A 12,086-nucleotide genomic window follows, 5' to 3' on the forward strand; every position below is an offset into this window, starting at 1 on the left:
AAATGAAATACAACGTTGGAAAGTGTATGGTTATGCACTTTGGTAGAAGAAATAAATGGACAGACTATTATTTAAATGGGGAGAGAATTCAAAGTTCTGAGATGCAACAGGACTTGGGAGTTCTCGTACAGGATACCTTTAAGCTTAACCTCCAGGTTGAGTCAGTGCTGAAGAAGGTGAATGCAATGTTGGCATTCATTTCTAGAAGAAAAGAGTATAGGAGGCTATGTTGAGGCTCTATAAGGCACTGATAAGACCTCACTTGGAGTACTGTCTGCAGTTTTGGGCTCCTTATTTAAGAAAGGATGTGCTGACGTTGAAGAGGGTACAGAGAAGATTCACTAGAATGATTCCGGGAACGAGAGGGTAAACATATGAGGAACGTTTGTCCGCTCTTGGACTGTATTCCTTGGAGTTTAGAAGAATGAGGGGAGACCTCATAGAAACACTTCAAATGTTGAAAGGCATGGACAGAGTGGATGTGGCAAAGTTGTTTCCCATGGTGGGGGAGTCTAGTACGAGAGGGCATGACTTAAGGATTGAAAGGTGCCCATTCAGAACAGAGATGTGAAGAAATTTTTTTAGCCAGAGGGTGGTGAATCTGTGGAGTTTGTTGCCACAGGCAGCAGTGGAGGCCAAGTCATTGGGTGTATTTAAGGCAGAGATTGATAGGTATCTGAGTAGCCACGGCATCAAAGGTTATGGTGAGAAGGCGGGGGAGTGGGACTAAATGGGAGAATGGATCAGCTCATGATAAAATGGCAGAGCGGACTCGATGGGCGGAACGGCCGACTTCTGCTCCTTTGTCTTATGCTCTTAAATTCCTCTCCTTCTTCACAAATTCTTCCTGGGTGTTCAATCCCCTACCGACTACACTGGCACAGAGTATTAATGAAGATTTCCAATCCAAGAGATACAAACTTTGCTTTTGTTATTTGTTGTTCTATGTATTTTCTTGTAAAAAAATGTGTAAAATATATGTTAAAGTTATGTTTTCTTCCTGTGACTACTGCTTTAGCTGATGCTATGTGCTAGTGATTCTGCTGGAAGTTTTTCATTGAAAATATGCATAGTGTAAAAGTAATTGTGTTTATCACAATAAACTTATTTTCGATTTTGAAACCAGACATTTTTTTCAAAGTTCAAAGTACATTTATTATCAAAGTATGTATACCTTACAGAATCTTGAGATTTGTCTCCTTACAGGCAGCCACAAAACCAAGAAACCCAAAAGAACCCATTAAAAAAAGACTGTCAAACACCCAATGTGCAGAGAGGAAAAAAAAAACAATAGAAGTAAGCAAATAGCATTTAGAATGAAAGTGAGTCAGCAGATATAAAGCCCAGGTCGCTGAAACAGGCCACAGCCTCAACCTCAGTTCAGTGCTGAATCGAGTAAATGTCACAGAGCAGTGAACAGCACTGGCCCAACCCTCACCTCTGGTCTTGACACCTGCCTTTCCAATCCAGCAAGCCTGCCATTTAAATCATCCAAACATCGGGTTATTTCTCTTTCTAGGACCTAGGCCCTGTCACTTCGATACGCCCTGGGTCCGGACCCCACCACAGTGGCGGTTTTTTGTTCTAATTATGCCCTTTCTTGCAAAAATATTGTATAATTTACTTTAATTTACACTCTTCTCGTGAATGCTGCTTATACAGTATGATGCTGTGTGCCTGTGATGCTGCTGCAAATAAGTTTTTCATTGTACCTGTGCAAACGTGTACTTGTGCATAGAACAATAAACATGACCTTGACTCTGAAACTCTCGGAGAAGACTTTAACCTGTGTTCTGTCTGGCTCAGAGATGCACTAGAACAGGGATTTCCAAACTGGTGTCCACAAACCCCTTGCTTATGGTGTTGGTCCATGGCATAAAAAAAGGTTGGGAACCCCTGCATGAGAAGTATCCCATCATGTTATCTTAAAAAAGAGTGGAGGAGCTCTCCTTGGTATATTGCCACCTCCTGCTGGAAATGGCAAAATTGCACGTGGGATGCTAAACCCAGGTTCCATCTCAGCTATGGAAAGAGGAACAGTTAACTGGCGAAGGATCCTCAACCTAGATCATGAACTCTGTTCCCGCCTTTGCAAATGCTACCTGACTTACCAAGGTTTTTCTGGCATATTCTGTTTTTAGCTCAGATTTCCAGTGCCTTTAGTTTTTATTTTAATTATACAAGTACATGTTGCAGAAGCTTTCAAGGGAGAAAACGTTAAGGGACAGTGTAACGGCATAACTAAATTGTTTCAGATCAAATCACGTAACAGCATTTTTACTGGCAACTAGACAAGTGAGCCGAGATCAAAGTAGATGGAATCAAAATGCAAGACATTCTGCAGATGCTGGAAATACTGAGCAATACACGCAGAATTTTTGTAGAAACTTGGCAAGTCAGGCAGCATCTATGGAGGGGAATAAACAGATGGACAAATAAATAGTCTGCAGGAACCTGCAGTGCAGTGCACAAACCATAACTAGTAACCTTGAGATTTGCAGTTGCTTAAACACTGTTTTAATATTCACAACTTTATAATCTTACTCAACACAAAACAATGCTGGAGGAATTCAGGCAAGTGAGGCAGCAACCATGGAGGGGAAGAAACAGTCCCAACAACTTTTGGCCAAGACCCTTCATCAGGACTGGAATCTGAATCAGAATCAGGATCGGGTTGAATATCACTGGCATGTGTTGTGAAATCTGTTGTTTTGTGGCAGCAATATATTGCAATACATCATTAAAAAACTATAAACTACAATAAGAAATATATACTATATATAAAACTAAATTAAATAAGTAGTACAAAAGCAGAGCACAAAAAGATATTGAGGTAGTGTAGATGGGTTCATTGTCCATTCAGAAATCTGACAGTGGAGGGGAAGAAGCTGTTCCTAAAATGTTGAGTGCGTATATTCAGGCTCCTGTACCTCCTCCTTGATGGCAGCATCTCCATTTGACGATGTCCTCAGTGAAGGGGAGGCTAGTGCCAATGATCGAGCTGGCTGAGTTTGCAACTTCTGGCAGCTTTTTCCGATCCTGTGCCGTGGCCCCTCTGTACCCGACAGTGATGCAAACAAATAGAAAGCTTTCCATGTGACATCGGTAGAAACTTGCAAGAGTCTTTGGTGACATACCAAGCCTCCTCAAGCTCCTAATGAAATACAGCCACTGCCATACCTTCTTTGTAAATGAACCAATATGTTGGGCCCAGGACAGATCTTCAGAGATGTTGACACTCAGGAACTTGAAACTGCTCACCCTTTCCACTGCTGATCCCTGAATGTGGACTGGTGTGTGTTTCCCCTGATTTCCCCTTCCTGAAGTCCACAATTAATTCCTTGGTCTTACTGACAGCGAGTGCAAGACCACTCAACCAGCTGATCTATTTCAGTCTTGTACACCTCCCCATTGTGGTACAAGCTGACATGTGATAGGTGAGACTAAGTGTGGGGGAGGAGGGGTTGAAGTAAGAAACTGGGAGGGGATAGGTGGAAGAGGTAAAGGACTGAATTGTACTCCTTCCCCTCCCTCCAATGTCTAATCCTGGCTCCCGCCCCCCTTCTTTTCACTCCTGATGAAGGGTCACGGCCTGAAACATCAGCTGTTTATTCCTCTCCATAGATATCGCCTGAGCTGCTGAGTTACTCGAGCATTTTGTGTGTGTGTGTGTGTGTGTGTGTGTTAAATAGAAGCAAAGGAGAACGTGATCAGGTACTCTCAGTCAGAAAGAGCAAACTCAATAGCAATTTCAGAGCATGGCAGTCCTTTTAGAACAACTAGCACAAGTTCAATGGGCAGAACAGCATATTTTTCTGCTGCAATATTGTCCCACTCAATGACACTGAGATCAGAGAGCTAGCGTGGTATGGCTGTCATTGCATTTACTGTCATTCTAACAGAGAGCAGGATAAAACAATGAACTGAGCATAAACTACCAGAGGATTAATCAATAAGGACATCTTACTTATCTTTCAATGATCCGCTTTTCTTCTGATCTTCAAGGCGTGACAATTCCAGTAAGTTTTTCTCTCCTTCCAGATTGGAAATGGAATTTTCCAATTGCTAAAACATTGTGAAACAGAATGATACTTCAATAAAAGCTCCATTTATTTTGTACATTATCCTGGAGGCACATTCCACATTCTCACTGTTCCCCCAATAAACAATTTTCTCTTGAAATCTTTTCTGGAATTATAATCATTTTCCGGATGACAGGTGACTTGATAGAGGTCATAAGATGATAAGAGACATAGACAGATTGGACAAACAGTGCCTTTCTCTCCAGGGTAGAAATTACTAATACGAGACAGCATTATTTTAAGTTGATTGTAGGAACATATAAGTTGATTGAGATGTCAGAAGTAGATTTTTTACAGAGAGAGGAGGCTGTATGGATGTGCTGGCAGAGACAGGTACATTAGGGACATTTAATGGTTGAGGCAAGTTTGATGTTGTTGTTTAAAGTTAAACTGGACAGCTATATGGACAGGAAAGGAATGGAGGGTTGTGGGCTGAGTGCAGGTCGGTGGGACTGGGTGAGAGAAAGAATTCAGCATGGACTAGAAGGGCCGAGATGGCCTGTTTCCTTGCTGTAATTGTTATATGGTTATATGGTTACTTAAGACCTCTTAGGTAGGCACATGGATGAAAGAAGAATGGAGGTCTTTGCAGGAGAGAAGGATTACATTGATCTTGGAGTAGGTCAGGACATTATGGGCCGAAGGGTCTGTCGTATGCTGCACTGTTCTATGTCCATTTGTTTATAGATATTCATTTATTCATTTATTTACAGGCTTTGTAACTAAGGATTTATCACCCAGCTCTGATTGCCCTCAAGAATTGGGTCTTAAGCCATTTTCTCAAACAGCTGTCGTCCTGGCGACGGTGCCCTCAAGGTGTTGATGAGTGGTGTGTTCCTGGATTTAGGCCCAGAGCCGATGAAGGAACAATGATGTATTTACGGGTCAGGGTAGTGTGCAACTTGGAGGGGAGACTGCAGATGGTGATGCCCCATACACTGATTTCCCCACATCCTTCTTGTTGTGACCAGGAATATAGGACTGCCACATGAAGCTTCTCATGGTATTAATCAAAACACTTTCAATGACTTACAGAGGGAGCTCGAGCAGTGGCATGGACACAAATTGGTGGGTGTCTCAATCTCACACACACACACACACACACACACACACAACACACCTATCTTCACAAAATATCACAAAGGCTGGGCAGTTTCAAGTTTGAGGGTGTCAACATCTTTGAAGATCTATCCTGGGCTGAATGTATTGATGCAATTATAATTTTTTAGTTTGAGGGGATTTGGTATGTCACCAAAGACTCTTAGCAAATTTCTACAGATGTATCATGGATTATGTTCTGACTGGGTGCAACTGGTATGAAGGAGCCACTGGACAGGATCTGAAAAATGTGCAGAGGGTCGTAAAGACAATCAGCTCCATCTTCAGCACTAGGCTCCCCACCACTGAGGGCCATTTTCAAAGGTGATGCCTCAGAAAGGCAGCATTCATTATAAAGAACCGCCACCACCCAGGACATGCCCTCTTCATTACTAACATCAAGGAGGAGATACAGGAGCCTGAAGACACACAGGCAACATTTTAGGAACGGCTTCTTTCACTCTGCCATCAGATTTATTAACAGACAATAGACCCATGAACAACAAGTCAATATGTTTGTACTACTTCCTTACTTTTTTTATCTACACTCAGTGCCCACTTTAGCAGCTACCTCCTGAACCTCAGAAAGTGACCACTGAGTGTATGGTCATGGTCTTCTTCTGCTGTACCCCATCCATCTCAAGGTTTGAAGTGCTGTGTGTTCAGAGATGATCTTCCGCACACTTGTTAGCTTCTACCTTCTTGTTAGCTTGAACCAGTCTGGCCATTCTCCTCTGACTTCTCTCATTAACAGGGTGTTTTCACTCACAGAACTGCCGCTCACTGGATTTTTTTTTTGTTTTCACACCATTCTCTCTAAACTCTAGCGACTGTTGTGCGTGAAATTCCCAGGAGATCTGCAGTTTCTGAGATACTCAAATCACCCTCTCTGGCACCAACAATCATTCTCTTAGGTCACTTAGGTCACATTTTTTCCCTTTACCGATGTTTGGTCTGAACAACGTATGAACCTCTTGGTCATGTCTGCATGCTTTTATGCATTGAGTTATTGCCACATGATGGGAGATTATATATTTGCATTAACAAGATGTACAAGTGTACCTAATAAAGTGGCCGCTGAGTGTATGTCTGTAATAACCAATCTGATTCAATTCTGGTATCTGGGGAAACAAACAAGAAGGAATGCCACTTACTTTCTGCTTGAGAGAGAGCATCTCAATCTTGGTCTTGCTTTCCAACAGCTGATCCTCACGTTTCCGCAGCTGGGCAGACTGTTCCTCGAGAAGCCTGTGTGCCTCTTTGAGACTGCCCACCAGTTGAGCCCTCTTCTTCCCACTGTCCAGTAAGGAGACCCTGAGGTCCACGTCAAAGCCACCCAAGCCCACCCGCTCAGACAGCGAGTGGAGGGGATGTTCTAGCTGGCAGGCGTCTGGATGGTGGGACGAGGAATAATGTCTTCTGGTCATCATATGGTCAAAAGGCTCAATGTCAACTGCTCCATTTGGGAGAGGTGAACTGAGTAGCAAAAAGAAAGACCACATCAAAGTCCAAAGTAAATTAATCATCAATGTACAGGTCATCAGAATTAAGCTGTCCTCAGAATTTCTGTGACATATGTAAATATATATATATCTTACTCTCTCTCTCTCTCTCTCTTTCCCTCTCCCCACCCTCTCTCTCTCTCCCCCCCCCCTTTCCCTCTCTCTCTCCCTCCCTTCCCCTCCCCTCCACCTTGACTCTGATGGGCATTATTTCATTTGGGTTGAGAGGAACATTGTGGAGGGAGATTATATTATATGGATAATATAAAAGATTAAGTAAGTAATGTATAGTATAGCAGGTACCATTCCCACAGTTTAGAGGATGAAAAGTTCAAAGTTCAAAGTAAATTTTGTTATCAAAGTACATTTATGTCACTAGATACAACCCTGGGATTCATTTTCCTGCGGGTATTCTCAGCATATCTATAGAATATTAACCATCACCGGATCAATGAAACATAGAAAGCCTACAGCACAATACAGGCCCTTCGGCCCACAAAGCTGTGCTGCACATATCCATACCTTAGAATTTACCTGGGGTTACCCACAGCTCTCTATTTTTCTAAGCTCCATATACCTATCCAGAAGTTGCTTAAATGACCCTATTGTATCCACCTCCACCACTGTCGCTGGCAGTCCATTCCACGCACTCACCACTCTCTGCGTAAAAAACTTACCCCGACATCTCCTCTGTACCTACTTCCAAGCACCTTAAAACTGTGCCCTCTTGTGTTAGACAGTTCAGCCCTGGGAAAAAGCCTCTGACTATCCACACGATCAATGCCTCTCATCATCTTATACACCTCTGTCAGGTCACCTCTCATCCTCTGTCGCTCCAAGAAGAAAAGGCCAAGTTCACTCAACCTATTCTCATAAGGCATGCTCCCCAAACCAGGTAACATCCTTGTAAATCTCCTCTGCACCCTTTCTATGGTTTCCACATCCTTCCTGTAGTGAGGTGACTAGAACTGAGCACAGTACTCCAAGTGGGGTCTGACCAGGGTCCTATATAGCTGCAACATTACCTCTCGGCTCCTAAACTCAATCCCACGATTGACGAAGGCCAATGCACCATATGCCTTCTTAACCACAGAGTCAACCTGCACAGAAACCTTGAGTGTCTTATGGACTCGGACCCCAAGATCAAATGAAAGATTAAATAGAGTGCAGAGAACAACAAACCGTTGAAATGGAAATATAAATAAATAGCAAAAAATAATGAGAACATGAAATAGCAGGATAAAGAGTCCTTAAGGTGAGATCATTGGTTGTGGGAACATAACAGTGGATGAGCAAATGAGTGTAGTTATCCCTTTGTTCAAGAGCCTGATGTTTGTGGAGTGGTAACTGTTCTTGAACCTGGTGGTGCGAGTCTTGAGGCTCTTGTACCTTCTACCTGATGGCAGCAGCAAGAGAGGAGCACGGCCTGGGTGGTGGGGATCTCTGATGATGGATGCTGCTTTCCTACGACAGTGTTTCATGTAGATGTGCTCAATGGTTGGGAGGGCTTTACCCATGGAGTATTGAGCCAAATCCACTACCTTTTGTAGGATTTTTCATTCAAAGCATTGGTGATGCAGCCAGTCAATACACTCTCCACTTCACAGCTATAGAAATTTGTCAAAATTTTATACATCATTCCAAATCTCCGCAGACTCCTAAAGAAGTAGAGGTGCTGCCGTGCTTCCTTTGCAATTACACTTACGTGCTAAATCCAGGAAGGGTCCTCTGAAATCGTAACATTCAGGAATTTTAAGTTGCTGACCCTCTCCATCTCTGATCCTCCAATGAGGACTGGCTCACGAACCTCTGGTATCCCGCTCCTGCAGTCTATAATCAGTTCCTTGGTCTTGCTGCCATTGAGTGAGAGGTTGTTGTGTGACACCACTCAGCCAGGTTTTCAATCTCCCTCCTATATGCTGATTCATCACCACCTTTGATTTGGTCCGCAACAGTGGTGTCATCAGCAAACTTGAATATGATATTGAGGCTGTGCTTAGCCACACAGACATAGGTCACGGTCATACCCTCCACCCATGAAAGGTACTGGCTGAGGTTTACAGAAACTGCAAACCTCAAAAAACTCCGAAAGAAGCAGTAGATTCAACCAGATCTACCACAGGCACAAAGTGCCCCACCACCAAGGATATCTTCCGAAGGTGAAGCCTTAAGAAGGGGGCAGCCATCATTAAGGATGCTCACCATCCAGGACATTCCCACTTCTCATTACTACCATCAAGTACATGGGCCTGAAGTTTCGCTCTCAACATTTTAGCAACAGTTTTCTCCACTCTGCCATTAGATTTCTGAATGGTCCATGAACACTAACTCACTATTCCTCTTTTGCACTATTTATTCATTTGTTTGTTTGTTTTTATTGTAACTTACAGTAATTTGTTCAGCCTGCAGTGCACTGCAGCCACAAAACAACACATTTCATGACATATGTCAGCGACAATAAACTGGATTCTGATTCTGACATAAAAGGGAGCCAAGAGAAACAATGGCTGCTCTTTATGGAGCCTAAGAATGACGGTTTGTCTAAACGTTAGAGCCAGTCTTTCCAGGAGTGATGTTTGGTCACGCAATGCTTAAATCAGCAGTAAAAATCTGGTCAATAGATCCAGGGACACAAGTTCAGGTCACACAATGGCAGCTGAGTAATTTAAATTCTAGGAATTAATTGAATATGGAATTTACAGTGGGAAACATGAATCCAGCAGATTGCAAAGATTAAAAAAATATGGTTCATTAAATTCCATTTATATTCAATAGCCACTTTATTAGTTACCTCCTGTACATAATAAAGTTGCATTGAGTGTATTGGTCATGGTTTTCTGCTGCTGTAGCTCATTCCACTTCAATATTTGATGTGTTGTGTATTCAGAGACGCCCTTCTGCACACCACTGTTGTAACGCATGGTTATTTGAGTTACTGTCACCTTCCTGTCAGCTTGAACCAGTCTGGCCATTCTCCTCTGACCTCTCTCATTAACAAGGCATTTTCTGAGATCAGCAGTTTCTGAGATACTCAAACCACCCCGTCTGGCACCAACAATCATTCCAAGTTCAAAGTTACATATTTTCCCATACTGATGTTTGGCCTGAACAACAACTGAACATCTTGACCATGTCTGCATGATTTCATGCATTCAGTTGCTGCCACATAATTGGCTGATTAGATCTTCACATTAACGAAAAGGTGTACTTAATAAAGTGGCTGCTAGGTGTATATGGTACTTTTTTAACAGAGCAAAATGTTCCAAGGAGCATCAGTGGAACATTACTTAGTTAAATATCTAACATTAAACAGCAAAATGAAATTTTGTCAAGTGACCAAATGCTTGTGCAAGTTCAGTTTATTGTCATTCAACAGGCACATGTATACCACCAAACCATATAACCATATAACAATTACAGCACGGAAACAGGCCATCTCGGCCCTTTTAGTCCGTGCCGAACTCTTACTCTCACCTAGTCCCAGTGACCTGCACTCAGCCCGTAACCCTCCATTCCTTTCCTTTCTACTTTATACTCTATTGTCGCCAAACAATTCATACTAGAATGTACAATCATCACAGCAATATTTGATCTTGTCCATATAACTGTCCAATTTAACTTTAAACGACAACCATCAATTTCCCTCGGGATCAATAAAGTATAACTATGACTATGAACATCGAACCTGCCTCAACCACTTCTGCTGGAAGCTCGTTCCACACAGCTACCACTCTCTGAGTAAAGAAGCTCCCCCCTCATGTTACCCCTAAACTTTTGCCCTTTAACTCTCAACTCATGTTCTCTTGTTTGAATCTCCCCCACTCTCAATGGAAAAAGCCTATCCACGTCAACTTTATCTATCCCCCCTCATAATTTTAAATACCTCTATCAAGTCCCCCCTCAACCTTCTACGTTCCAAAGAATAAAGACCCAACTTGTTCAACCTTTCTCTGTAACTTAGGTGATGAAACCCAGGTAACATTTTAGTAAATCTTCTCTGTACTCTCTCTATTTTGTTGACATCTTTCCTATAATTCGGAGACCAAAACTGTACACAATACTCCAAATTTTGCCTCACCAATGCCTTGTACAATTTCAACATTACATCCCAACTCCTATACTCAATGCTCTGATTTATAAAGGCCAGCATACCAAAAGCTTTCTTCACCACCCTATCCACATGAGATTCCACGTTCAGGGAACTATGCACCATTATTCTTAGATCCCTCTGCTCTACTGCATTCTTCAATGCCCTACCATTTTACCAGGTATGTCCTATTTTGATTCGTCCTACCAAGATGTAGCACCTCACATTTATCAGCATTAAACTCCATCTGCCATCTTTCAGCCCACTCTTCTAACCGGCCTAAATCAATCTGCAAGCTTTGAAAAACTACTTCATTATCCACAACTCCACCTATCTTAGTATCATCTGCATTTCGCTGGACCAAGATGCATAGCGCAGTACATATAATTCACACACATAACACAACTAGTAATATTACCCCAAATAAATTAATTAATAATGAGGTGCATATACAATACAAGTTAAAAAGTAAACAGTATAATGCTTCTGGTGCTTCATATGTGATGGGCCTGGATGGTGGCAGGGAGTTCAGTAGTCTCACCACCTCAAGGAAGAAGCAGTTTCTCTGTCTTGTCAAACATACGCATCCACATGCTTTCTTCTCCCTTGATTTACTTTTCCTATCCCCTCCCTACATGGTTCCATCTGCCCATCATTTCACCCTTATCCAGCTCAACCCACCACCTACCAGTCCATCTCTTCTCCCCCACCAAGTTCCATCTGCTTTCTACTTTTCATCCTTGTGTTTCCACCTATCACCTACTGACCTTCACCCACCCAGGTTCAACTGCCCATCATTCTTTCCCCTTCCTCACGACCCTTTTTGCACCTCATGCCAGTTCCACCTATCACTTACCGGCCTCAGTCTTACCCCTCCCTCCCACTTCGACACATTGGTTATTCTTCCACGAGACGCTAGACTTTAAGTCCCGATGCAAGATCTCCGCCCAACATGCCGAAATATTCTGCTTGACCTACTTGACTTGAGTTCTTCCAACAGGTTATTCTTTTGCTGCAGGTAACAGACTTTTGGATCGAGTTACTGGGCAAAGAGAGGCTGGGGATGGAAGGCAAAAAATGGTAGCAATTCAGCATGGGTATAATCTAGAGGGCTAAAAGATAGCAGTGAACTCTCACTATCTGTGAATCTGACTTGGAGATTATGACAAAGGACAGAAGAATTTTGGCTTGATGCCTTCCAATATCAAATGTCCAGCAACTTCATCACATGTACTTGATGTTATTGTCACATGCAATGAGGCACAGTGAAATGCATTTTGTTTTGTGTGTGACATCCAGACAAATCATGCCATACAT

At 42.6% G+C, this 12,086-nt stretch overlaps 1 protein-coding gene across 3 annotated transcripts in view; it reads right to left on the reverse strand.

The window, feature by feature from the left end:
- The window catches only part of LOC140212134 (uncharacterized), a 143,150-nt gene that overhangs the window by 102,401 nt on the left and 28,663 nt on the right, over nt 1-12,086 (reverse strand). For all 3 annotated transcript variants that reach the window (XR_011889652.1, XM_072282733.1, XM_072282732.1), the window contains exons 3-4: nt 6,335-6,656; nt 3,968-4,065 (exon numbers count right to left, since the gene is read on the reverse strand). Coding sequence is in view for 2 of the 3 variants with exons in the window: in XM_072282733.1 (XP_072138834.1) it covers nt 3,968-4,065; nt 6,335-6,656 (420 nt within the window). In the remaining variant the exon portion in view is untranslated. The remainder of the gene's footprint in view (nt 1-3,967; nt 4,066-6,334; nt 6,657-12,086) is intronic.

This window comes from Mobula birostris, chromosome 18, assembly GCF_030028105.1.
Source record: "Mobula birostris isolate sMobBir1 chromosome 18, sMobBir1.hap1, whole genome shotgun sequence".
Lineage (NCBI taxonomy): Eukaryota > Metazoa > Chordata > Chondrichthyes > Myliobatiformes > Myliobatidae > Mobula > Mobula birostris.